The following is a 27,409-nucleotide window of genomic DNA, read 5'->3' on the forward strand; positions in this document are numbered from 1 at the left end:
ATAAAATAAAAAAATCTATTGTTTGTCGTAGCTCCGCCCACATCCCCGTTTGTTTATATGTTCTCCATAGCAACCGTTTTTTGTCCCGCCCACATCGGGAGCTGACATTGAGGCTGCTATGGCAACTTTGTGTTTACTAGACGGATAGTTAGAAGTTGTGCTCGGATTAGCGGTTAAACGTTTACATAAATAAACTACTTTTACAAGTTATAACCATCCAGGTAGGTGAGTTTAATCCTAAAAAAGCGTCATATGTAATATGATTTCTTTGTAGGTCGTGAATCCAACCAACTAAATGTCCATGTATTGCAAGATCTTAGTAATGTTTTTGACCAAGTTAGCTTTCTATCTTATCTAATAAAATCAAATTATCGTGACATTTAAAGCTAATCAAGGATTTGTTCATCTCAGTTTTACAGGGATTATAACTGCAATTTAGGGATATGGATAAATATATAGTATTTTATAGTTTAAGTAATTTTTTTTTAATTAATTTAAGTATTTATTCACTTATTTTTATTCTTACTTCTTCGTATTATTATTATTATTATTATTATTATTATTATTATTATTATTATTATTATTATTATATATTTCTTTCTTTTTCTCTCTCTTCTATTTCCATACTTCTGTAAAGCTGCTTTGAGACAATGGGAAATTGTTAAAAGCGTTATACAAATAAATTGAACTGAAAATGGAATTGACTTCAATTAATTCATGAACTAATAAAAACAAACAAACAAAAAAAAAAAAAACAGACTGGAAACTGTCTAAAATAGGTTTTTGTGTCGATTTTTTAAGCCTAAATCTAAAAATCTAAGCATTGTCTACAAATAAAACTGAATATAAAATATTTTATTGTTGATAAAATCTTTAACTTCTTTCATCCGTTGAATACATTTGTTTGACGTATAAAGTTTTTAAGACAAATGTACTATCAATAATTATTATACACACGAGTAATACTAACACTGTACTTTATTAGACTGAAAATTCATCCTGATCATCCAGTAGAATTAAAAAAAAAACAAAACATCATTTAAATATACGTAATGCAACACACCTCGATTTAGAAAATTAAACCTAAGTCACTAAATACTAATAACTATAAACTGTTTATTTTAATCCTTCTTTATACCTAAAAAGATATATTTGATTATAGTGTTATTATGAAAATAGCCACATTATAAACCATAAATCAGACTAATATTATATATATTTATTCTCTGAGGCTTTACCTGTTTAATTTACATATATTAACTCTCCGAGGTCACCCGGATGAGCAGGAGGAGTAGCTACAGGTTTTAGGGACAAATTTATATGTCGTCAACTGTCATCAGACGTATTCCAGCTTTGAACTGATGGTCTTTGAGTTGGGTCGATTCCAGTCGGTGTTGTTTGCTGTGGTATATCAGCCACCTAAATATAATAAGGATTTCATCACTGACTTTTCAGATATTTTTCTGGAATCATGCCAAATCGTGACAGGATTTTAATCCTTGGCGACTTCAATATTCATGTTTGCTGTATTACAAAGCAACTTCATTCATTCATTTTCTACCGCTTATCCGAACTACCTCGGGTCACGGGGAGCCTGTGCCTATCTCAGGCGTCATCGGGCATCAAGGCAGGATACACCCTGGACGGAGTGCCAACCCATCACAGGGCACACACACACTCTCATTCACTCACACAATCACACACTACGGACAATTTTCCAGAGATGCCAATCAACCTACCATGCATGTCTTTGGACCGGGGGAGGAAACCGGAGTACTCGGAGGAAACCCCCGAGGCACGGGGAGAACATGCAAACTCCACACACACAAGGTGGAGGTGGGAATCGAACCCCCGACCCTGGAGGTTTGAGGCGAACGTGCTAACCACTAAGCCACCGTGCCCCCATACAAAGCAACTTGTGAGCCTGTTTTAGTTGAGGTCTCTGTTCCATTCCTGTGTGCCAGCTCGGCTATGTCATTTGTTTAACACTTCCACTCCTGCTCAGTTCTCTACGGTCTTTCAAAATTTGTCAGAATCTCAATTTATGCTCTCCTCCTGTTTTAGTACAGAAGAATTAACCTCGCTGTTTGATTCTCTCAAAACCAAAAACCATGGTTGAAAAATACTACTCGTTCTGTCAGAAGAGAGTGCAGAAGGGCCGGGCATCAGTAGAAGAAAGACAGACCGCAAGTGTGTCTTGATATTTTATGGGACACTTGGCATAAATACCAAATAAAACTGTTGAAGCTGAGAGAGCAAATTTGCTCAGGGCTGGATCTGGCTATGGATATGTACCGGCTTTACGTGTGGCCCACATACCACATGGAATTATGGCACAATGTTTGCCTAAAAACGGTTTGCCAAAAGTCTACCAGACAAATACAGGAAACAAACCAAAATTCAGCCACAGCTTCACAAAGTCACCAGGAATCAGCCCTTACTGGCCCTCAAAAATCCACAGATGTCAGCCAGGCAAGAGCCAAAATGCCACCACCTTTACCTCAGGACTCGACTTATCCAGAAGCTCCAGGGAACATTAACCATATATAATATTTATATATTGTGCAAGGTAAAAGAATGAAAATGAAAAAAGTATAGAGTTTAATTGATGCAAAAGGGGAAAAAAGCTTAAATACATTTGAAAAACAACAACAAATAAATAGTCAAAATACCTAAGAGTATTTATACCAAGAAATAAATGAATTTGTTAAATCTGTTCTTTTTGTGCCACCCTCATGGTCACCAGACAGATGAAACCACTGTTTAATACACTTTTCAACCTCCAACTCAGTTGTTTGTGCATAAATAGATTTTCTTCTTACAGCCTCTAGAACAGAAGCATACAATAATCCAATTAGATAAAATGATTGTTCTCTTCTTTATATTTACTTTGTTTTTATACATTTATATTACTGCCCCCTTATGATTAATTACTTGTATTCTTATTTTTTTACTTAATCTTCATGGAAGTTTCTGCTATTGGAATTTTTAACTCAAACAATAATTCCAGTATTTTATTCCTTTGGACAGTCATTTGCAAATAATATAAATATTAATTTATATATTATGACTTTATAAATATGTATAAAATAAATATGAACCACTTTACCCCTACACACATCTTACAAGGCTGTTTTACTATAAAGCACATTTATGACAAAGATCTTATATGCACTCTTCAGCTAACCAAATCCCATCCAGATCTCTGCCGAATATTTTCTTTTTCTGGCGTACCAAACTCAAGCCAGGGCTCAGCCAAACAGACTAAATTTTCTTAATGTTTCTCGTGGTTGTCCAGACTTGAGTCAGAGCTCAGCCTAATGCTGTTTGACACAAGACTGTGAATAAACAGCACCAGCAATAAGCCAGAAGTACTGAATGTCAGCCAGACTCGGCCCAAACTCTGTTGCTTTATGGGTAAATACATTTACATTTACAGCACTTGGCAGACGCCTTTATCCAGAGCAACGTTCAAAAGTGCTTTTAAGTCTCTATCATTGAATACATTAACTCTGGTTCACTAGGATACAGACTTAATATACCATAAGCCTAAAACACTGTTCAAAGTTTTTATTTATTTATTTATTTATTTATTTATTTATTTATTTATTTATTTATTTATTTAAAAATACACACTTACATCAAAGAGGGGAGAAAGTTCTAGTTCAAGTGTTTCATGAATAATTAGGTCTTCAACTGTTGTTTGAAGATATCCAGTGACTTAGCTGTTCGGACCTCTAGGGGAAGAACAGAAAAGGGTCTTGTAGTATACTTCAGAGGTGGGAGTAAGTCACACATGTGCAAGTCACAAGTAAGTCTCAAGTCATGAATGTCAAGTCAAAGTCAAGTCGAGTCTTTTTTAATATTTGTCAAGCAAGTCTCAAGTCTCAAATTTGGCGAGAAGTCTGACTCAAGTCAAGTAAAGTCCCCCATCTCTGAGTCATTTAACTCAAGTCTGAGTCAAGTCTCAAGTCATGAATGTCAAGTTAAAGTCAAGTCGAGTCTTTTTTTAATATTTGTCAAGCAAATTTGCGACTTAAGTCTGACTCCAGTCAAGTCATATGACTCGATCTCGGGTATACTTACCTCTTACTTTGAGATATGGTGGGACCAGTCGAGCAGTGCTGGTAGCTCTGAGGGTGCAGTGCGAGGAGTGATGAGGGCTTTGAGGTAAGACGGAGCTGGTCCATTTTTTGCTTTGAAGGCAAGCATCAGTGTTTTGAATCTGATGCATGCAGCTACCAGAAGCCAGTGGAGGGAGTGCAGCAGTAGGGTGGTATGCATTCAAAGGTAGACCTGACAGCAGTAAGTTACAGTAGTCCAGTCTTGAGACGACAAGAGACTGAACAAGTACCTGATCAGCCTGTGTGGACAAAAATGGCCAAATCCTTCTAAAGTTGTAGAGAAGGAACCGACATGAGCGAGTCATGACATGAGGAAAAGGACAGTTGATTGTCCATGGTTACCCCAAGGTTGCGAGCTGTGGCTGAAGTGTAGATCAGATCGTTATGCAGAGATATTGCAAGATCATGACCTGGGGATAAATCACGTGGGATGATCAGTAGTTCAGTTTTGCTAGGATTGAGCTTCAACTGATGAGCCGTCATCCATGATGATATGACAGCCAGACATGCTGAGAAGCTGTGGTATCTGAGGTTGTGAAAGAGAAAAGTGAGAAGATAAGTTGTGTATCATCAGCATAATAACTTCACCAAGAGAGTGAGTATACAGAGAAAAAAGAAGAGGACCAAATACTGAGCCCTGTGGGACACCAGTAGAGAGTCTGCAGATGTCACTCCCCCTCCATGTTACCTGATAAATATCTGTTTGATATCATTTTAAAAGAATCCCATAAACCACAAACTCTTTTCAGTACAATTAATGCCATACTAAATACCTCTCAACCGGTGTGTTTAGATGACTGTGAGTTTTTAAAAAATGTATAGATAAGATTGCCAATATCAGAACACATATTTCACCTCCCTTTGAGGACCCACCTAACTTTGTCACAAATTCTGCTGTCTTCGACCAGTTTGAGCCGGTGCCATTATCTTTCTTGGAAAAAGTTATTGATCACATGAAACCCTCCACATGTCTCATGGATGTAGTCCATCCTCGTTTTCTTAAACAGATATTTGAATCTATTGGATCTAAAATCCTTGAAATTATAAATAGTAGACTGACGTTGGGTGTCGTTCCACTGGACTTTAAACATGCGGCCGTTCAGCAATAAATTAAAAAAACCTAATCTCTAAACTTGAATGAGAGTGTGTGTGTGCCCTGCGATGGGTTGGCACTCCGTCCAGGGTGTATCCTGCCTTAATGCCCGATGACGCCTGAGATAGGCACAGGCTCCCCGTGACCCGAGGTAGTTCGGATAAGCGGTAGAAAATGAATGAATGAATGAATGAATGAATGAATGAATCTCTAAACTTCTTTTTCTTTCTATTATATTGGAGAAAGCTGTGTGTTTACAGCTGCAATGTATTTTAGATTTGCATGGATGTTTAGAGGTATATCAGTCTGGATTTAAAGCATTTCATTGCACTGAAACTGCACTCTTAAAAGTTACTAATGATCTTTTATTGATTACATTCACATTTACATTTACAGCATTTGGCAGATGCCCTTATCCAGAGCGACGTACATAAGTGCTTAAATCTCTAACATTGAATCATTAATGCTGGCTCACTAAGTTACATACTTAAGATACCATGAGTTTAAAACATTTGTTCAAAGTTACAATGAAAGTGTCAAAGGTGTGTTTTTTTTTTTTTTTTTTTTTTTAAATGCAAAAGATAATGAAAGAAGTGCTAGTTGAAGTGTTTCCTGAATAAGTAGGTCTTCAACCGCCGCTTGAAAATAGCCAGTGACTCAGCTGTCCGGACCTCTAGGGGAAGTTCGTTCCACCACCTTGGTGCCAGTACAGAGAAGAGTCTTGTAGTATACTTGCCTCTTACCCTGAGAGATGGTGGAACCAGTCGAGCAGTGATTACAGATTCTGGAGATTCTGTTATTCTTATGCTTTTAGATCTTACAGCTTCATTTGGTTTATTGCTTCCATTAGAGTCTATTCTAAGAAAGTATGGCATTTCATTTCACTGTTATGCAGATGACACGCAACTTTATCTGCCATTGAAGCAAAATGATACCAGCTCTCCAAATTTATTGCTGAATTGCCTAAAAGATGTCAAAGCGTGGATGGAATTGAATTTTTTTTTTTTTTTTAATGAGAGTAAAACTGAAATTGTGATATTCAGGCCAAATAGTTCACAAGTGCCCCTTAAAATGGAATTATGTTCATTTCTTCCCTGTATCAAATCCTCTGTTAAAGATCTGCGATTTTAAATTTGACAAACAGGTCAATTCTGTAGTTAAGGCCAGTTTTTATCAGTTAAGGCTTTTATCTAAGGTATTAACCTTTCTTATCATTCAAAGACTTTAAAGGGGTTATACGTGTTTTCATCTCTTCTCGGTTAGACTATTGTAATGGCCTTTATATTGGTGTCAGTCAGGCTTCTCTCTCACACTTGCAGTTGGTTACTTGCAGGCTATTGAAAGGAACGCGTAAGCATGATCATACTGTATTTCTCCTATATTAGGCTCTCATCAATAACTTTCAGTGTGTTTTAAGATTGATTTCAAGGTTTTAGTATTTGTTTGTAAATCATTGAATGGTCTGGCAGACAACTTATCTTTCTGACCTTATTAAACTGTACGTTCCATCAAGGTCCCTTGGGTGTGCAGATAACTTGCTCTTGGTTGTTTCTAGAGCAAGGATGAAGCACAGGGGTGACCGAGCATTTGCAGTTGCTGCTCCTAAGAGTCCTAAAACGTATTTTTATTCTTTGTCATTTAACACAGTTTGGATGTGTGTGTTGTCTTTTTCTTTGCGCTGTTTTACTTTTATATGGAAGAACCATTTTGTCATTAGATTTCCTTCTTTCACAGTGTAATGTCTCAGGTAGAAAAAGCACCTCCTAAGTTTCTGCCTCCTGAATGGGAACATGCAAACCACTTGCACTTCAGGAGAGCTGAGGCTGAGCGAGCACGCTCAGAGCGACTCACGGATGAGTGTAAGAGACTGATAGAGGAGAGCGAGAAGACGGTGAAACGCATGCAGCAGGATGCTAACAACCGCCTGGGTAACTGTGCTATCAGAGCTATTATTTTAGTATAAAGCTGCTGGGTAATGCCATGAGATATCTAATGCTGTGTGTGTGTTGGTGTGTATGTGTGTGTATATTTGTTCCTCTCAGAGCAGAGACTCAAAGATATTAAGTTCTGGAGGCAGGAGCTGGAGCAGAAACTGCATGAGATGGTGCAGGAGATCGAGCTGCTACTGACTATGAAGAGCCGAGTAGAGAGAGCTCTGGGGAGTTGCGCCGAACCTCTCCAAGCCACTCTGGACTGTCTGAACGAGAGGTGAGGCGCTAATCTGACTCACAGGGAAACATAAATCACTGATCTCAATCAATTAATTAGACCACTCTGAGGATGCTAATATCTGTGTATTCATCAGGCAGAAGCGCGTGGAAATAGACCTTGTTCATGACAACTTGGAGAAGGAGCTTCTGAAGGAAAAGGACGTGATCGAGGGAGTATTGACTCTCCTCCAGCGCACTCTGGAGCAGATCATTGAGCAGATCAGGTGAACCTGGAACGAAAAGTCTCGTTTCATGTATTTATTTATGAATACGGTTGAACCTGACTGAAGAACTGAGGTTGAATCTGTATTTCTCATTACTCATCCTAGACTCAACCGTGCAGCCAAATACTACCTGGAGAAAGATCTGCGGGATAAATTTCAGGCCGAACGCATCGACGATTTCTGCTCCCTGCTCAGCAGCACCACAGCGAGCGGCGAGGAGCAGGCTGGAGCCGGGCAGCGTCCTGATGGAGGGTAAAGACATATACGAATAAGTTCCATATTCGATATAATAACTTGTTACAATCAGAATGTACTAGAGAACTTATATATACAGTTTATACCTGTGCAATATCCTTGGTATTTATTTCAGGTATTTCTGTTTTTTTTTACACCACAGTTTTGTTGAATTCTCAAATCTGATTGGTCAGAAAATGATTCATTTTCAATAACAACTCTGATATAGTGCTGATATAACACAGGTTCATAGTTTTAAAACCGTTTCTATAGTAACAGCTCACTTTCAGGGACCCGTAAGGAGAAAAGGGAAAACGTGTATAATCGTTAATTTGGTAAGATTATTTTGGTGAGATTATTTATTTAACATTTATGGAAGGGGTATAATAGTAACGAGTATAATAATGCTAGTAATAACTTTAAATGAAAAATTGTGCTTGTTGCAAAATTGCTGTGGTAGAAAAGGAATAAAACACTTCAGGAGAACTTTGGCTCATCACAACATCCTGTTTTAGATGGTTTTCCCAGCATGCCTCAAAGTATTTTATTCTAAATTTCCAGTTAAATTATTGATTCTGTTCCTTCTAACTTGTAACTTCTAACTAGCTTGTATCGAGACTTAACGCATAAACACAAGGCTACGATGCTGTTTTGATTGTTGCTTAAATTTTCCTTTCAGACTCGCCGTAACACCTCAGGAATGGGAGACGTTCTCTGACGTGAACATCGGCAAGGCAGAGAAGGAGAGGAATAACTCGGCATCTCTGCGGGCCCTGGTGGAGAACCTGCTGGCACAGACGGCGGCAGACATGCGCAGGCAGCACGAGGCCACCGGCTCGGCCCTGGAGCTGCGCATACACGAAACCAGAAGTGCTAAAGCAAATCTGGAAGATCAGCTGAGCAAGGTGTACACCAGCCTTAACACATTAAACACAGGCAGAACAAAACAGAAGACTTTTTAGAGGCTATATATGTTATTAATTTGGATCATAAAGTCTTGTTTTGTAGGAAGCTTTATCTAGTTACTCGTGGTATTCATGCTCAAGCCTAAACTTTTAGACATCACAAACAAACTAAATCTTACCAGATCTAAGTTACTAGATCTTAATGACTGTTAATAGGTAGCTATGACCGCACACAATATATCGTCGCTGTCGGGCGGAAACCTCGTATGTCCAAATTTTGTCAATTTCATATTTTTTCACATATCGATGCTATTGGTCAGTCCCCACGTGGGTCTGTTATTTTTACAAGTTATTAACCAATCTAAAGTCTTGAAAATAGCTTGAGCACAAATCTCATAAATCCATTGGACACTTCAACTGTCCACCTCTTCCTCACTCCGTGGGAGAGATTCGCGTCATATTTCTCTTCAAGAAGAGTCGCAACGAATCAACACGTCTTCTGAGGTAAATGTCTTCAAAACACTGGGCTCAAAGAAAAAAAATCTTGACCCCCGCTAGTTCTGGTGCTCGTCTGAGGACAGGAATTTAGCGCAAGACAATCCACTGCAACGCGGACTAAACCCTGTGCACTGCAGATAAGGTACGGGTTTTTTTTAATTTCCTGAAAAATAACGGTTTTGGAGATACGAGGATTCCACCTGACAGCGACAATATGTAGATTGAGCCTATGTTGAGTATGATCACATTGTTGCTGAAAGCTAAAGACTGATTCGTAAATCTAAATAACAACTAAAAGGTCTGCTTCCTGTTTTCTGCCTTTTTAAAGCTGCTGGTGGAGATCGCAAGACAGGAACAAAACCTCAATGCTCTGAAAGTAGCTGTTGCTGATAAAGAAGGGCCGCTAAAGCTGGCAGAGGCACGTTTGCACACACGCCAACAACGACCCAGAGCTGAGCTGTGTAACGATCGCGCTCACACACACCTGCTCACCGAAGTACAACAGCTTAAGAGCCAAGTGTCCAGGTGAAAGACAGAGGAACTTTTATTCAATTTTAAATAACCTCATATTACAAAACTGGTTAATTACTTTCATTTAACTTATGATTTGTTTGGTTTCCCTCACACTTTCAGGGTTTGGGCTTCGATTCCTTCGATTCGTGTATGTGTGTGTGGATAGATAATTAATTTGGATGAGTAATTTTCCCACAACTAATGTTCTTATATGTTCTTGTTTTTATACTAACAGCTTATTCAGAGATTTTTACAATGGACCTCATAAATAATAAACAGATTAAAAAACATTTATTCAGAAATACTTATATGTATATTAGAGATAAAAAGAACTACCCTGATTTGTAGATGTTTGTCTTTTCTGGTAGTTTGTTGTGGTATAGATAATAGATAGTGGTATGGTAAGATATCTAAATCAATTCTGGATATGCTGTAATCAGCTTTATGGTAGCAACGGTAACTTCACATCACACCACCGGCACTGGTTATTTTCCTATAACAGTAAGTGCTTATTCCATATGTGAGGGGATGTTTTTCCCCAAAGCCTTCACACTTTTTGTTTCTGTGCATCACAGGTTGAAAGACGGTTTATCCCAGTCAGAGATGGAGCTCAAAGCTCTGACCAGAAGCCAGCTGCTCCTGGAGGAGGAGATCCAGGTCAAATCAAACTCACTTTACATAGACGAAGTGATCTGCACACAGCTCCGACAGCCAATCACCATTCACGTCTTCTGAAGGAAAAAAAAAAACGACTCGAAAAAGATTGTAAAACTATTAAATAGGAAATAAATCATTTATGAATGGTGCTCTGGTCCTGGTCTTTTTAATGAAATATCTAAAGGGATACATCCAGGATATATAACGCATTCTTATTAAATGGAAATTTGATGTTGAGATAAACAGGCTGAACAGTTATATATGCTCTATCAGTTATAAATCACAGAGACTCAGACGCCATAAGATGGAATGTTATGCCTCTCTGACATTACATGGAATAAATCACAGTGCAGTAGTTGAGCTCTGAGTCAGTGAGTAGCCCTGAAGTGAGATAACAACAACTCCGGCATCTCATCCTCCTCAGCGTTGCTATATCTGATGCTGGTCAACTGTGTTTGTATCGTAGCAACAGTAGACAATTCGGCATCCGTTCTCCTTTCAGTATTCAGTGTAATGCTATTTGTGTATATTATAACATCACCTGTAATGTAAACTTTCAATGTTATACATTTTTCATACTTTTAAATAATATTGTTGTGCTTTCTTGTTTTGGCTATAAGTGACGGTGGAGGGGTAAATACAGTATGCTCTTGCCCAGTGCTGATGGGCTTTTCGACAACCGTCTGTTAAGGGACCTGCAAGCCAACAGTGAACTAATCCCTGTATATTGACCTAACAACTGTGGGAAATTTTCTGGTAAAAACATATGAAGTAGGGAAAAAAGCTAAAGGAGACGCATAGAGTACGAGGTAGTTTAACATTATAAGGTAAGCGGGCCATTAAGCTGGTAGGAGCCCCAGAAGAACACAGCTAAAGTCATGTACATGGAAAAGTAAAGACACCTTCACTCACACACACTTAGGAATAAGGACACATACACAAATGGAAATAAGGCTAAAGTTTTTTTTAAAGTATAATGAATCAAAATCATTTATTCTTCATGTAATAAGGTTTAACAACACATAGATTAGGATGTTGAGTTCTTCTGTTAACACGCCATGGAACTTGAGTAGCTTGTGTGCTTTTGGATGAGGATGAGATGGTAAGAGTTTGAGTAGCCTGTGTAGTCAAAGTAGAAGCCTGGGTAGAGACATCAACCATCTCAGCAGCATAAGAATCAATGAGTAGACCATGACTCTCTAAATATTTAGTGTAAAGAATAAGGATTTCGGTGAACGGGCCAGCAACCGATGGAGGAATATCAGTGTCGAATTTATCCAGAAATCGCCCAACCCACGAAGAAATTGCAGCTGGGAAAACACATAGATTCAGTACATTACATTAATGTACAGGCCCTGTACATTCAGTTAATAAGAAACCGGTAACAACAGCACTGAGGGCTACTGTATCTAAAGAAACAGGAAATGGAAAGAAAGACAACCATATAGGAAAATATGGTGGTAACAATTAAACTTCCCATGTGTTCCAACAATTAAACTTCCCACATACCCATGTGTTGGGAAAAAGGCTCAGAGAGAGAAGGAAGATTAAAACACAGAAAACAACTTATAAACACTATTGCCTAGCGATGTAGGAATGAGCCTACAGGCCTGATGATGTGGAAATGGGCCTACAAGTTTAAAGATAAAGGGAAATTCAGGCAATAAGTTATATAAGGAAAATGATGACCATTTAGCGACAATGGAACATTTCTGGGAGTTTCTGGACCGAGTACATGAGCAGAATTATGACTGGTAAGAAAGAATGCGAGGGTGGAAAGAGGGCGCATGTCTGAAATGTATAGAAATGTTTGGCTGATCATTTCTTCTTGCAACCTCCACTTAGAATTATTGTTTTAATTTATAGTCAGATTGCAGTCAGCTTGCCTGGGCCAATGCAGGTTGGAGACGAGTTTTTCCTGCACAACATCTGATTGGCTAATGCAGAACCCATTATGCATCTGATTGGCTAATACAGAACCCATAATGCATGGATATAAAATGTAACTCAACAACCTATATGTAATAAACTAACGCTATAACACCATTTCTAAGCATCATTAAGGTGGACGGAGTGAGCGGTGATGCTGCATATCAGTTTTGACCCTATCAGATGTATCGATTAGTGATTATAATAGAAATCGTTTTTAACAATGTAGATCAAACTACAGGGCAAAAATCACCAAGACAACTAACAAACTATTAACAATTAAAATAAATCATACCAGAAGTGAACTTGGATTCCTTCATCATTTTATCAGTTGTAAGAAAAATCAACTGTAAACTACTATATCTTAGATTTTGATGGTTTCTTCTTAATCTAGAACTTAGATTTCATTCACACATCCTCCTGTTCCGTTAGAAACAACACATTTAATTCTATTCTGATTCTATTACAGCATTCTGGACATATTAAGCCATTATGTCATTAGTTTATTGGTCTTTCTTGATGTTTGTGATATTTCTTAGTTTATTGTGCACATTTAGGCTTCTTTTTGCTCTTCTTTTTTTTCTCAACTCATTTTATATTATTATTATCTAAACCACACACACATTATTTATTTGCCATTTAATAACAGCATGACCATTTTGGCTGTTTTATATCATTTTCCTTAAATTGATATAAAACATCCCATGGCATGCAGTTCTGAGTAAACAGTTAACAACCAGATGGGTTAAACATATATTTTATTTTTGAAATATTTTATTGTGTTGATGTCAATCCGACAGCATTTTTTTTTATTTGTTAAAGTATAATTCAAGAACATTTATTTCTCTTCCATCTTATTCTGAAACCTGCAATACAATAAAAACTAAATATTTAAGAAACAAGGAAGGAAATGAGGCTAATGTATTACAACCATAACAATGTAATGATATTCTGTATTTAGAGACTTAATTCAAACTGGGTAACAATAAACCCATATAAATATTTAGCTAATATCATCTCTTTGTCATGTTTAAAAAATTAGCCATTTCACCAGCATTTTAATTAATGGAAAAATTAAATAAGCAGCAGCACCATCATAGAAAAAACAAACAACAACCAAAGTGAGAATGTCCTGTCAAACTGTTAAAAACAAACAACGTTTTTCACTATTAATAAACAGCCCATAGGGAAATAAAAATAGCTAAATTATACTACAGGTGACTTGCATAAAAATGTCCATGAAATGTGGTTAAAACAAGATTTTGCTCAAACAGCCCATGATAAGGTATCTAAGTTAGCTAACATGAGGCTAAAGTTAACCACACAGGGTCCCTGCTTCTCAACAGATTCAGTAGACTGTGGTACCACAGACATCCTGTCGCCCTCCTTTCTATTCCTCTCTCCTCACTGGAAGCAGCCCTCGTCTGCGGCACCACGTCGATCCCCTGGCTGGGGGTGTAATGCATAGTGGTGTCCACCAACGGCACCTGCTAGATGTGCCGCGTTCACTTGAGTGAGAAAAGTAGCTAATAGTTAGTTAACAGGTAAAAGATGCAGTTTTGCAGGTTTTCCTGTTTCGTTCTACATTAAATACTGGTTCAGTTCAGTGCAAAATATATCAGTTTAGTCACACATCCGGAGACACAGCTGTGATTTGTTTATCAAGTATGTACCACACAATGCTTTAAAAAACAAACTGATGTAATATACAGGAAATATTCTACAACGTAATTGTCAACACCGAGAGTCTAAACGGCCAGTTATTCTGTACAGAGACCTCAGGTTCAGTCTGTAAATACCTTCACACAAAGGTCTTTCTTGATATTTGTGATATTTATTAGTTTATTGTGCACTTTTAGGCTCCTGCTGCTCTTGTAATGGTAATACTTTGTCCTTTTTGTAATCAAATACTCTACCCTACTCTACAACAGCAGTTTGTCAACAATAACTACTTACAAAGACTTCATAACCTCTTTGTGTGTAAATGTTAGAGACCATCCCTTATATACATCAATATTCATATATTAAAACAATTCATACATTTAGTTCATATATTTATATAGAGTATACACCTTATATCTAAAAGTAACTCAAGAAAACACATGATTTTTTTTATTGAAATATTATTTATTGTGTGAGATAGAAAGCCTTGTGGTCTGCAGCCAGGGTTCAATTCTTGGGCAGGGAGCTAATCCAGCTACTGAAGAGCTAATCGAGGTACATTCAGGGTTGAATCTTCCTTCTGGTGCTGTCTGAACCTTGACTCAAAATATTAGTACGAAGAGACATGTTGTATTAGATTAGGTTCGATTAGATTAGATTAGGCTAGATTAGATTAGTGTACATTATATTATATTATATTATATTAGATTAGATTAGATTAGATTAGATTTGAGTACATGTAATGAAATGGTAATAGTTGAAAATAATAAGAACTACAAATAGTAATTCTGGTTATACGCTAACTGCATTTCTTTAGCCGTGTACATTTAGTCTGTCGCTTTAGAGCCTCCTGTGGTTGTTGCTACCTGCTGCTACCTTTTTCTAATCATGACTAAAGGTCCTAAAGAGCTTCTCCTATCAGACTTATTTACCTCTACACTAATTAATTTACATGGCTACATTTTAGAAAATGGCAGAATACTTGTGGTCATTATGGAACGTATTGTTTTTTCTTGTTTTTCTTCTTCTGTACATCACTTTGTGTGCTTTTATTACATTACCTTGATTCGTTGTTGACGTGATGGGCTGGTTCACACCTGAAGCTTTGTTGCTGACACTAGGTAAATCGCTGTTACTACTAGTGTTGGCTTGTTGATCGAAGGAGGAAGAGGCCAAATCTGAAGGTTCAAGCTGATTGAGCATCCGATTTCCATAGCGACCACTAGGGCTGTACATTTGTTGGCGAATCATTGCCAAGGTTTCGTGGTTGTCATCGTCATTGTCATTTACACGCGGAGATTTCTTTTTCTTTTTAAAACTGAGTTGTTTTGCAGGCTGCTGACCAAAGGCAGGTTCTTCCTTGACTTCATGACTGTCTCTGCATGTTGTAAGATCGCTGGGCAAAGCTTCAGTACAACTTGACTCACTATTTGTTTGACTGACCATCTGATTTCCATAGGGACCTCTAGGGCTGTACATTTGTTGGCGAATCATTGCAAAGGTTTCGTGGTTGTCATCGTCATTGTCATTTACACGCGGAGATTTCTTTTTCTTTTTAAGACCGAGTTGTTTTGCAGGCTGCTGACCAAAGGCAGGTTCTTCCTCGACTTCACGGCGATCTCTGCATGTTGTAGGATCGCTGGGCAAAGCTTCAGTACAACTTGACTCACTGTTTGTTTGACTGACCATCCGATTTCCATAGGAACCTCTAGGGCTGTAGCATTGTTTTTGAATAATCTTCAGAGTTTTGAGGATGTCGTCATTGGATGGCCATATACGTGAGCCTTCTCTAAAGGTAGATGTCTGTTCTGTGTTTACAGGCTCCATATTATCTATCTTAGCCAAATATTTAATATATCTGTCAATTTTCTTATCCTTCCTGTCTTGGCATTGTTTATGATTAGCAAATAAATCCTTAGAACAGTGTGCACGGCTGTCATCAGGATAATCAGAGCTGTAGTTTTTCCTGTAAAAAATCTCAAAGGTTTTGCTGGTGCTGCGGTTTTCGTTACTTTCTTCAGATGTCATAACGTCACGTTCTTCTGTGCCACCCAGGGCTGTTGGTTGTGGGCAAAGAGGCTGCTGTCTTAACACATCACCACAACTCTGTGGAAGGAACTGGTTGTCATTGTCATGCCGGACAGACGCCAAATAATTCGTATAACAATTATCTTATATTATTTATCAATTATTAAGTCAATTAATAATCTATTAACAATTAAAATGACTCATAAATACAGTACCTACCGAATGTGAACTTATACCGGAATAAATTCTGTTCATATCAGCAAGAAAGTCACACAAAGTTAGTGAGACGTTTTGTATAAAACGTCGTCGGTGAACTAGCTGAAATCTAGAACTTCGAGTTTGTTTACTTTTCTGTTCCGATGTAAACAACGCGTTCTAATTCGGTTTTGAATCCGTGCCAAGTTCTGTACATCATTCAGGATTGTGTCCATCTGCCGTGTGTTTTATGAACAAATGCTATGATATAATTGTGCTGTAAAGCCTGCAGTGTTCATTAGTGTCATTAATAAAGCATTAGGATGGGAAACGCTCATCTACTGTATAGGCTTCCAGTCTGAGCCCCAGTTGATTTAGCCTGAATTCGCCCTGAATATATTCACAACTTGCTCGGATTGAGTCTTGGCTACATTATTGATTTGTTATTGAATAATAACAGCATGAACATTTTGTAAATAAATATTACTATAGCACTTTTTTCCCGGTGTATATTTGTGTAAATGTCTTCTAATAGCCTCGCCGTTCGCTCAGCATTTAAAGAGGAAGCACGGATTTATTCATTCATCCATATCTTTAATTCAACCAAACACAAATACGAGCATTTATTGGAGATAAAGGATAAAAAAAAAAAAGCCAAGGTGTCTTGGTGCCCCAGAAGAATCACACAACTACCGCACGCGCGCGCGAATCAATGAATCGGTTTAGGTGCTCGACTCACAGGTCGGTTCAGAGAAAGTGTTCAGTAATAACATGTACAACAAAAAGTTACACAGCTTTAGTTTGAGTTTTAATTTTTGATTTTTTTTTATCGTATGAGATGTATCAATTACAATATCCATCCATCTATCTATCCATCTATCTATCTATCCAATATATCTAGATATCTATCTATCTATCTATCTATCTATCTATCTATCTATCTATCTAATTAATAAAGATTTTATTAGCTTTATCAATTGGTATGAGTTTCATTTGTTTATATATATATATATTATTTTTAAATAAATGGAACTCATACCAATTGATAAAGCTATTAAAAAAAGGGCAAAATATTTATTAAAAATAAATATTCATCATTCACGGTATTAAAACAAGGATAAATAATTCCTTTTCAAAAAACATTACCATGCTCTCTATCTATCTATAAATCTACATCGTTTTTGCAATCATTCCTTTTATTCATCAAAGTTTATCATATCTTCTTCAAACATTTAATAAAGCTAAATTTAATGGAAAAAAAAAAAATCATAAATTTCAAATACAATAATAATGCTCGCCAAAAGCTCTGGTTGATTTTTCCAGATGTCTGAAAGACTTGAGTAAACAGTGCTTGTTCATTCATTTCATTCTGATGTCATCACCTGTGTTTCTGAAAGCGTCTCTGCATGTCAAGCTGTGAAGGAATAATTAACTCTCATTAATGAGGTTGTCTTAGAAAAATAATAAATATTATTATAAAACCTGCTATTATAGTGTCTAGGATTATGTAGACACTCACCACTTACAGGTTTATTTCTCACTTCTTTCCGCTCGCATCCATTGCCTCGCTCATCCTTCTCAGACCTTCCACAATCCTGCATTTCTCCTTATATGATGAGAAAACATGTTACTTATCCAGCTCAGCAGTACACTCTTATAAATAAAGGCTTCAGCAAGAACCCTTTAAAAGGGGTTTTTGCAATGATGCCATAGGAGCAAAAGAACATTTCCGAGCCATGCAGTCTTCAAAATCTATTCTTAAATGCTTCTTGATCAGGGTGTAAGTGGAAAGAATATTCTTTACTATAAAAAAAAATATTTTTTTAGAAAAAAGGTTGTTATAAGAATAATTTACTGAAAGGTTCATTGAAGAACTAAACTGATGAAAAAAGGTTCTTATATGGCACCGCTTTTTTAGTTTTTCTTGAAGCCTTTTTCATAGTCTAAAACTTTTCTCAGTAAAAGAGCCTTCCATGGATGTTAAAGGTTCTTCACAGGACCATATGCCCTGACAAAGGAGCATTTAAGAACCTTTTGAAGAACATAAGGTCTGTGTAGCTACAGTGCCATAATGTGTGCATACCTCGTGCCATCGCAGTATGTTTACTGGCAGAGCCAGGTGACAGTACGGACAGGTGTTGATCTGATCTGGGTCTGTTATCCAACCCAGATTATCATTCTGCTTCTTCTTCTTCTTCATCAGATCCGACAGCGACAGGATCGCATCTTTTGGCTCAGAGTCAGTCTGATCTTTCGAAGAGTTCCTCACGTATTTGTAACGCTGCATGTTTGTGCGTGTGTTTGTGTGTGTGTGTGCGTATGTGTGTGTGTATGTGTGTGTGTGTGGAAGGAGAGATTTAATACCATAATGTAATTACATTTATAATAAAATAAAAAAATAATTAAAAAAAAGAACTGTACCCCATTGTCTTGCTGAGAGTTCGCTGGCTTTACATTTCCATGAATGGATTTAGCTAAAATGAAAAGAACAATGAGTATGAAGTATGAAGGGCGGTGATGAACCCAAATATCACCTCACGAAACGTGAAAACATTTCTATAATATTTAATATGTATCATGATATATAATAAGAATGACAATATTAACTCTGAGAAACATGAAATTATGCATAAAAATGGTGTTAAAACAAAACTGTCTTCTTTACACACTAGTTTTTCTCAGGAGAATTAATTGTAATTAATGTCAATTTTAAATAAAAAATCTATCTTCAATAAGAAATATATTTATACATGTCCGATAACATTATTCACACTTTTAACCAAAAGGCTTGATCAAGATGTATTTAAAACAATGAAAAATGTCATTTAAGACTTACTTCAAATTTACGTTACTTGTCTATTTTAAAAATGATTCATTACAATTCTTAACATTTTAGTATTTATTTTTATACTAGAATTAGTATATTAAATTACAGATTTACAAAAAGGTTGTAATAAAATCAATTATTTAATATATATTCTATAATTATTTATAATAATAATAATAATAATAATAATAATAATAATAATAATAATACTTTAAATTAAATAATATTGATTATTATTGATTATTATTATTATTATTATTATTATTGTTGTTGTTGTTGTTGTTATTGAATATTATTCATTGTGGAAAAACATCACAAATATTTGCTGCCAGGTAAATAATATATTTAGTTTCAAGCCTCAAATTTATTTTCATGTGCATTCTTTATGTACATGAAAATAAATTTGAGGCTTGAAACTATATATATTAGTAAAGTGAATTCTTGTGCTTGTGAGACACTGGGGCAGTTCCCTGCTAGACCCCCAGGGCGGGGCTGGCAAGTAGTTTATTCATCGATCACTGTTATTCCAATGTGTGGCTGTTCCTATGATGTTTTCCAGCTTTTTCACCTGCCCCTGGTTTTCCCCTTGATGCACTGCTTTATACAAGTTTGTCATGTCATGTAGTCCCTGTCATGGTCAGTTCACCACACGTTACACCTACTCACGATCATGCCTTGTGTAGTACAAACTGTACACACTGATCATAGAAAAAACTGTCCATGCACATAAAGTGACAATGTAGGAAAATTTTCACGTATAAACAATTCATTATTATATTAATTTTAGAGAGTAAAAATATGATAGACTTTAAATGATGTATATGTGGTATACAGTATAAAAGTCTTGTAGTGGTACAAAATATAAAATTAGACTTTGTAAGACTCACTTTGTAAGTCTTCAGCAATGCAGATCTGAGCGTGCTGGAGCTGGTCTTTAAGGATGACGTACTGGTTACAGTGCTGACAGCGTTCTGTCCGACTCCCACAGGTCACGACGTGTTCCTCCAATTTACTCAAAGGGAGAGACAGCTGACAATACTCACAACTCTGCATCCTCTCTTTGCATTCGTATGACTGAAAGGAGACGCAGATAGACGCAAACACATCTCTGGATTATTTAGCTTACTTCTACTCAGACTGAAAGTATGGATCTAACACGATTGATGGAATTTACTTCATGATCTGGTAGCTTGAATTTTTCCAGCTTCATGTTGCACTGCTTACATTTGATCTGTAACAGAGATTTTTTTTTTTTTTTTTTTTTACCACAAATGTACATACAGGGAAGAAATGATAACATGCAATAATAAGCACCGTAAAATAGGGTTTGAAGTGTAAAGTTAGGGACCATAGTGTGTTGTTCCTTTCGATGTTCCTCCAGCAGATCCTTGGGCACCTGTTCTTTACAGTCAGGGCAGAGACACAGGAACCGCTGGCAGTGAGCTTCATGCATGGGGAGGTTCGTCTTCACCACCTCTTTATTGCTGTGTGGAGCGATGAAGAGTGAATATTAAACAAAAATTAAACCGTCACACAAAACCAAACTGAATACTAATATCTGATGTTTATTGGTTTATATAACTGTCTATAAAATGCTTTGGAAAAATCAATAAAAAAGATAGTCTTTATGAATGGCTTCTCATTATTGACTGGGATGAAACTATGGAAGATTTTTTTGGGGGACTATGTTCTAGAGGTTTCTTTAAAAAGGGGTCAGAAATGCAAATTCAAGGACTTTACCAGGCTCCATAGGAGACACTGAGAAATGAAACAACAAACGGTGTAAATTTTGCAGCTGCTGCTTCGATATAACAGGATCGTAACAAAAAAAAACTGGGAAAAAACCTGCGAACAGACTTTGTTTTTCCATTCGCAATTTGTCAGATGTTGCACGTTATTTTAACAGTAACACGATTTTCATTTATGGGAATGAAGTCACAATTTATTCATAGTGAAATTAAACAACGTTTCTACAAAATCATGGTGCTACATAGAATAACACAGAGCTAAGGACTTAAAGTAAGCTATAGTAAGCCACATACAGTCCATTGTGTGCAAGCTAGTGCAATACTGCAGGACAAATACACAAAATAGCACCGACCAGTGTTCATATTGTATAATGTACAGCAAATGTGCAAAAATAGAAGGTGGTAAACAAGAGGATTCTTGCAAACATACAGTATATAGACTTATAGCAGCAGTGGATGAGGTACTGAAATATGATGACATATAAAATGAAAAAGAGACACCAGATTCACCACAAGCTCCTTTAATGGGAATGTACGAATCAATAGACTCTCACCAAGTAGGTGACATGCAATAAAGCAAATGTAGCTTCGTTAGACATCATTTGTATTTGAAATATCACTTACTGAACATCAAATATTAACCGCAATGCTGCTTATGAGATATTATTTAAATCTTAAATGACTTTCAGGATTGAATTTTTCTACAACGTTTAGACTATGACTTCAGATTTGTACCCAAAATTAGCAGAAACACACAGTTCCACTTCTATAACAAACCATGATCAGATAATCAAATGCTCACATACTTAGTCCTTTGTTTACGTCCCATCCACCAGGTGGCGCTGCAACAGCACCGTCAGTAAGGTGCAAGTTTGGATAGTAAAGTTTGGAAAGCACCAAGTTAACCCTAATTCGAATATATAAGCAATTATAAATATATTTTCTCTACATTTTATAGCCTATATTCTTACATATATGTCATTAGATTAGGAAATTTCAAATTATTATATTTGGATTTTTATATTCGATTTATATTTTATATTAAAAATATATTTTGTATTAGATTTTTTTAAAGCATTTTACAGTAAAGTATAAATTATTACACTGAGATTTTAAAGTCCTAGATATCTATGTCTTTCTATAGAAATGAAGGAATGAATGTTTTGCATGTGCGTTTTAAATGTTATTTCTAGAGACACAGGATCTATTCTGTAGGATGTTTATTTATTTAACTTTTAAATTATTTATCTATTTATTTGAACACCATTTCGGTTCATTGCATTTTATTTGAGCGTTTCAGAGACTTTTTTTGGATCTTTTTCTTAGGAAAGTTTCTCCAACACTTTCATTTTCATTTCAGGCTGCAAGTGACGTCACAATTCGGTCTGTTTACATGGGAGGTAAATTATGTTTATGTGTTAGATAGAAACTTATTCATTCCCACAGACGTGAAGTTTAATAATCAAATGATTCACGAAGTCAAGGTTAAAATATGTCTTCTTTAAACTCGGGTCAACTTCACAGGCAACATTCAACAAAAATCTAAATCCTGGTACAAATATAAAATAAGCAATAAATAGTACTTATATACATTATACAACTTATATATACACACACACATATATATGTATATATATAAACAAAACAGCAGCTTCATATTTACCAGTGGCTGCAAATCTCCACCTCTTCTTTAGCGTCCATTCCTACTGAGTACTGTTTATTTCCTAGAAGTTTCACTTGTGAGAAATAGAAAGCATGACAAGCCTGAGGTTCTGCACATGCGCACTTGCACTTTCAGCGCCAACTACTTCATTAAGGTGAATTTTTTTTTCTTGTAAAGACTACATGTAAAGACTACATTTCTAAGCACATGCATTTACTCTAAGTCACTATGGCCTACATTTTGTTTTACATTTTTATTTAAAAACTGCTTTATCCTGGTCAGAGTCCCTGATGTATTCCCAGGAACCTACTGTACTACTAAGTGGTAATACACCCTGGATGGGATGCAGTACATCATAGATCACCATGCATGCACACAAATCACAGCTAAAGGCAAATTAATGTTTCAAATCCACCTAGAAACCGGGCAGGAAAAATCACCACTGACCCCTTCGGACCCTGGACACAACCTCTTTCTGCTCCTCCCTTCTGGCAGGTGCTACAGAACTTTGCTTTCTAAAGCTACCAGACACAGGAACAGTTTCTTTCCCCGGTCAATCACCCTTATTAACAACTCACCATAATTATATTTCCTGATTTATAGCACAAGTACTGCATTATCAGAACTGTCAGTCATCACATCATCCGTGTATGTTACACACACTACTGCTGTTATATATTATACAAAAAGCATAATATTGCACAATATTGTTATTTGCACTTCCCACACTTTATGTACATAACCGATCAATCATATATTCTGTATTCATATTTAATATTCATATTATCGATTGTATCTCATCTGCATTTTCTTGTATAGTCTGTATTATTTTGTATAGTAGAGTGTTATTTAAGTCACAAAAACTCAGGACCAAACTGGGAACCATGGAGCGGTGAGGCAATGCAACACAACACTTTAAAGCTGATTTTACTTACATTATTAACACTGAGACAATTTTTTCTTCCCTGATGCATATTTCAATGACAATACCAGGTTTTCTGGGAGCATGAGACATCATTTTTACACATGGATTCATCACACATGGATTCTTATCTTATCAGAACAAGAGCGTGGAGAACAGAGCATGAAAGGGACAACAAAGACTTGGCATTTAAACAACCAAGCAGGACACTAATCAAGGAGAAGCACAAAAAAATAAGTGGAGCAACAGCATGTGACTGGTCATGTGATTTGGCTGTAGTCTGTAAGGCTGGTGGGAAATGGAGTCCAGGATGTTTCATAATGTGAGGCCATAAAGAACTAGGTGTGTGTGTGTGTGTGTGTGTGTGTGTATGTGTATGTGTGTGTGTAAAACACACTTTATATCAGTGTCTCTTTAATTTCTCACCCCTCAATACATTGCTATAACCATAAAACCATAATAATAGAAATAAGCGTATTAATTCAAACGTTTTTTTAACTGTAATTTTTGCAGAATTATTTTCAGGTACTGTACAGAGCTTCTTATATGGTGAGCCAGGTGACCTTTGATACACAATGTGACTCTCATTTCACTGGTATTGATGACTTTTTAGGTTCATCTGTGAGCTTGTAACACACAATTGCAATATGTACTGTATGTAATTCCTACCAGGTCAAATTATTTATATTATGAAATTGTATGAGAAGTTTTGACGGGAGAAGGACACTTCATGGGCCATCTGGTCATATGCTGCAAAATCCACATATACAAATGATATAATATTAATGTATTTTCAATCATATGTCATATATATATATATATATATATATATATATATATATATATATATATATATATATATAATATATATATATATATATATATATATATATATCCTACATACCAAACAAAACCTTGTAGATTTTCATAATTTAATAAGAATTTCCTCTATATGTCTTAAGACAATGTCAGAGTCATGTACTGTATAATTGTATATTAACAACCTTGGATGGAACACAGCATTTAAAGTACACACACAAGCACACATTTAAATTACAAAAATATTTATTAGTGTATTCTACAAGATACAGTTGCATATTGCTTGTGGCACAGTACTGTATACACGTTCAGTATGATTTAATGTGACATACTGTATACAAACATGATTTGTCAGACATATCCCAGCCAATTTTCAACCTCTTTACATTTTAGATCACAGCTCTAAAAACATTTTTGGCACAGCTTTGTTCATTTACAATAATATGTTCTGATTTAGGGGGGCACGGTGGCTTAGTGGTTAGCACGTTTGCCTAACACCTCCAGGGTTGCATGTGGTTGTGTGGTTTGCATGTTCTCCCCGTGCCTCGGGGGTTTCCTCCGGGTACTCCGGTTTCCTCCCCCGGTCCAAAGACATGCATGGTAGGTTGATTGGCATCTCTGGAAAATTGTCTGTAGTGTGTGATTGCGTGAGTGAATGAGAGTGTGTGTGTGCCCTGCGATGGGTTGGCACTCCGTCAAAGGTGTATCCTGCCTTGATGCCCGATGACGCCTGAGATAGGCACAGGCTCCCCGTGACCCGAGGTAATGAATGAATGAATATATGACCCAAAAGTCCACTACAAATTGTATGTGTGCTTTTTAGTAAGAAACGGGCCATAATCGGTCTGATCTTGTATAGAAAATGTATTGGACTTACATGAAACACAGAAGGTAGTTCTGGCTGATTTAAGTAAGGAAGATATATGATTACTGTATATGAACCATACATATTTTATTATTTTTTTTTTATATGGGAAATCATCCGGAGTTGTGAATGTGTGTGTGTTTCGGTCTCTCTGTGTGTGTGTGTGTGTGTGTGTGTGCAAAGTGAATGGGTGTTTTCCCATCTCATGCCCAGGATACCAGGATAAACCTGTTTCTGCAGTGTGTGTAAGTGCAATGTTTCACTGCACTGATCCAGTGGTGTTTACTCTGATTATATTATGTTATATAAACCATTACGCACTTTGCATAGAAGCTACACATTATCACTCAAAAAAAACAAAAAAAAACCCAAAGTGCAGCCTTTTTCTCACCAATAAAATGAGACATGATCAAGTCAACATGAATCTAGAAAGATATACAGCTAAATTAACTAAATGGAAGCCCCGCCCCCTTCCCGTCTCTTAGTATAAAATTTAAATAAAGTCCAATAATATGAAATAAAATCTATCTGTGTATATTCGACTTAGCAAACATTGGATGTTAAAGATAGTTAACTGTTGTTAAGTATATTATATAGACAAATACTAATAATTATTTAAGGGAAAAGATTAATTTAGGCCTACAGTGACAGGAAGTGGCAGTTTTATGTATAATGCTAATAGTAATGATAATCAGGAAGTTATTTATTTAATAATCTGTATTTTTCCTTCTCTGCATGTAGCAACACTCAGACATGTTCTAACAGGTTGATCATCAGAAAAAATATCGACCGTGTGAACATTAGATAACCGATTTGTTATTAATATTGGAAATCCAGTCTGTATTGTAAATGATGATTTGTGAATGTCACAGCAACAGCAATGTCAAACGTCCTAACACCTCACTGCCCGTTTGTCATAGAGACGTCATTTTGTGTTCATGAACCATCTCAGGCTCCATCTGTCGGTCTATTTGTGGGATTTTGTATGGACTTGATATCCTTGGTATCAGCAGATGAACTGATTACAATTTGGCATCGATTTGGAAATCGGATGTCTTTTAAATGGTAAACTATAATCAGATTAAATATAAATCAGTATTGTACAAATCTAGTTATTGAAGATGAATAAACGAATGGAAATTGTTGTAAAAGAGGGTTTATTATTGGTGCAGGAGCTTCAGTTTCAAAGACTAGCCGATATTTAAATAGTAATAGTTATACATCTTTATCTGCTGTCATCACATCTTGCAGTTATGAGCTTCAGTGCTGGTAACTGAACACTGGTGTCTATTTCAGTTCAGCACTCACACCGTCATAGTGACACTAATTATACACGCTTGCTGTTAGCCTCGTCTCTGCATTGTTATGCTTTACTGCATCTTACTGCTCTCAGATGTGGTAATGACTCATTGCACCTAATATTGCCTGACTGGATTGTCCTCATGTACCAGTCAACTGTTTGTAGGTGGGAAATAGCTCCGGGGGCATCTGGCTGCTCTGACCGGATGTGTCATTTCTCATTTTTCATTCAGTGCTGAATGTTTTGTGCTGGAAGGCTGGAAAAGGTCAGATCAATGGAAGCTATTGTTGGGTGGCTTGCAGGTCTGACCTCAGATTGATGACTCTAATTTGTGCACTGGAGCACAAACAGAGGATTATTAATGTAGTGGATATGTTGTGATATTTAGAACTGTTATGTAATTCCAGCACCATGATATCAACATGGAACATATCCAGCTGCTTAAATAAAACAACATAAATGAACACAATGGGAGACTGGACACACTCAGAAAAAAAAAAAAAAATTGTTTGATAGCACTGAGGGGGATTTGATCGCAATCTGCCAACCTACAATCTCCTAAATCCAGTCAGATGTTCCAAAACCCTCTGGCTTTAAAAATTAGATGTTAACACGAGAGAACATTCAGCCTCTGTGAGTATATGTAGAATATTCATATGTACTGCATTGGCAGAACTCCAAAAAGAGCACTGCAAGAACATTTTGAAGGGTTACCAAGGCAACCCAAGAAAGTGCACCAGTTCGAAGGCACGCTGGCTCTCAGAAAGCTAATCTGCCAAGAGATTGGAGGAGGCTCGCACGACAACGTTAAGCAATCAAAAGCAATGAGCAGGACAGGTTCGACAGGAGGTTCTAACACACCCTAAAGGCATGTGTGTGTATGTGTGTGTCTGTGTGTGTGTGTGTGTGTGTGCGTGATTTGAGCTCTCTCACCAAATCATGTTTGATTATTTACATCTCTTAGCTGAGCCCTGACATTATCAGCAGACCAAA

At 36.6% G+C, this 27,409-nt stretch overlaps 3 protein-coding genes across 4 annotated transcripts; 1 reads left to right on the top strand and 2 right to left on the bottom strand.

The window, feature by feature from the left end:
* The first annotated feature begins 4 nt into the window (after positions 1 to 4).
* tekt1 (tektin 1) lies at positions 5 to 10,536 on the top strand. The gene is made up of 8 exons (XM_060888527.1): positions 5 to 221; positions 6,952 to 7,145; positions 7,260 to 7,425; positions 7,523 to 7,651; positions 7,757 to 7,903; positions 8,565 to 8,790; positions 9,617 to 9,813; positions 10,377 to 10,536. Exons 2-8 carry the CDS (start codon positions 6,956 to 6,958, stop codon positions 10,534 to 10,536), a joined length of 1,215 nt encoding a protein of 404 aa, XP_060744510.1. The 5' UTR covers positions 5 to 221; positions 6,952 to 6,955.
* Positions 10,537 to 14,528: 3,992 nt separating this feature from the next.
* LOC132858181 (uncharacterized) lies at positions 14,529 to 16,322 on the bottom strand. The gene is made up of 2 exons (XM_060888417.1): positions 16,297 to 16,322; positions 14,529 to 16,155 (listed from the first exon to the last, which is right to left on the bottom strand). The coding sequence occupies exon 2, from the start codon at positions 16,075 to 16,077 to the stop codon at positions 15,013 to 15,015; it is 1,065 nt and encodes a 354-aa protein (XP_060744400.1). The 5' UTR covers positions 16,078 to 16,155; positions 16,297 to 16,322; the 3' UTR covers positions 14,529 to 15,012.
* Positions 16,323 to 16,882: 560 nt separating this feature from the next.
* Positions 16,883 to 22,658, bottom strand: xaf1 (XIAP associated factor 1). 2 transcript variants are annotated; one of them, XM_060888729.1, is made up of 8 exons: positions 22,511 to 22,658; positions 20,448 to 20,583; positions 20,274 to 20,330; positions 19,987 to 20,173; positions 18,694 to 18,746; positions 18,356 to 18,553; positions 17,799 to 17,878; positions 16,883 to 17,686 (listed from the first exon to the last, which is right to left on the bottom strand). In XM_060888729.1, the coding sequence occupies exons 1-7, from the start codon at positions 22,546 to 22,548 to the stop codon at positions 17,810 to 17,812; spliced, it is 738 nt and encodes a 245-aa protein (XP_060744712.1). In that variant the 5' UTR covers positions 22,549 to 22,658; the 3' UTR covers positions 16,883 to 17,686; positions 17,799 to 17,809. The 2 variants fall into 2 exon arrangements, with proteins under 2 accessions (XP_060744712.1, XP_060744711.1); XM_060888728.1 differs by having other exon boundaries at positions 16,906 to 17,686; positions 17,792 to 17,878.
* Between the last annotated feature and the right edge of the window lie 4,751 nt (positions 22,659 to 27,409).

The sequence above is a fragment of the Tachysurus vachellii genome, chromosome 15 (genome assembly GCF_030014155.1).
Source record: "Tachysurus vachellii isolate PV-2020 chromosome 15, HZAU_Pvac_v1, whole genome shotgun sequence".
Taxonomy (NCBI): Eukaryota; Metazoa; Chordata; class Actinopteri; order Siluriformes; family Bagridae; genus Tachysurus; species Tachysurus vachellii.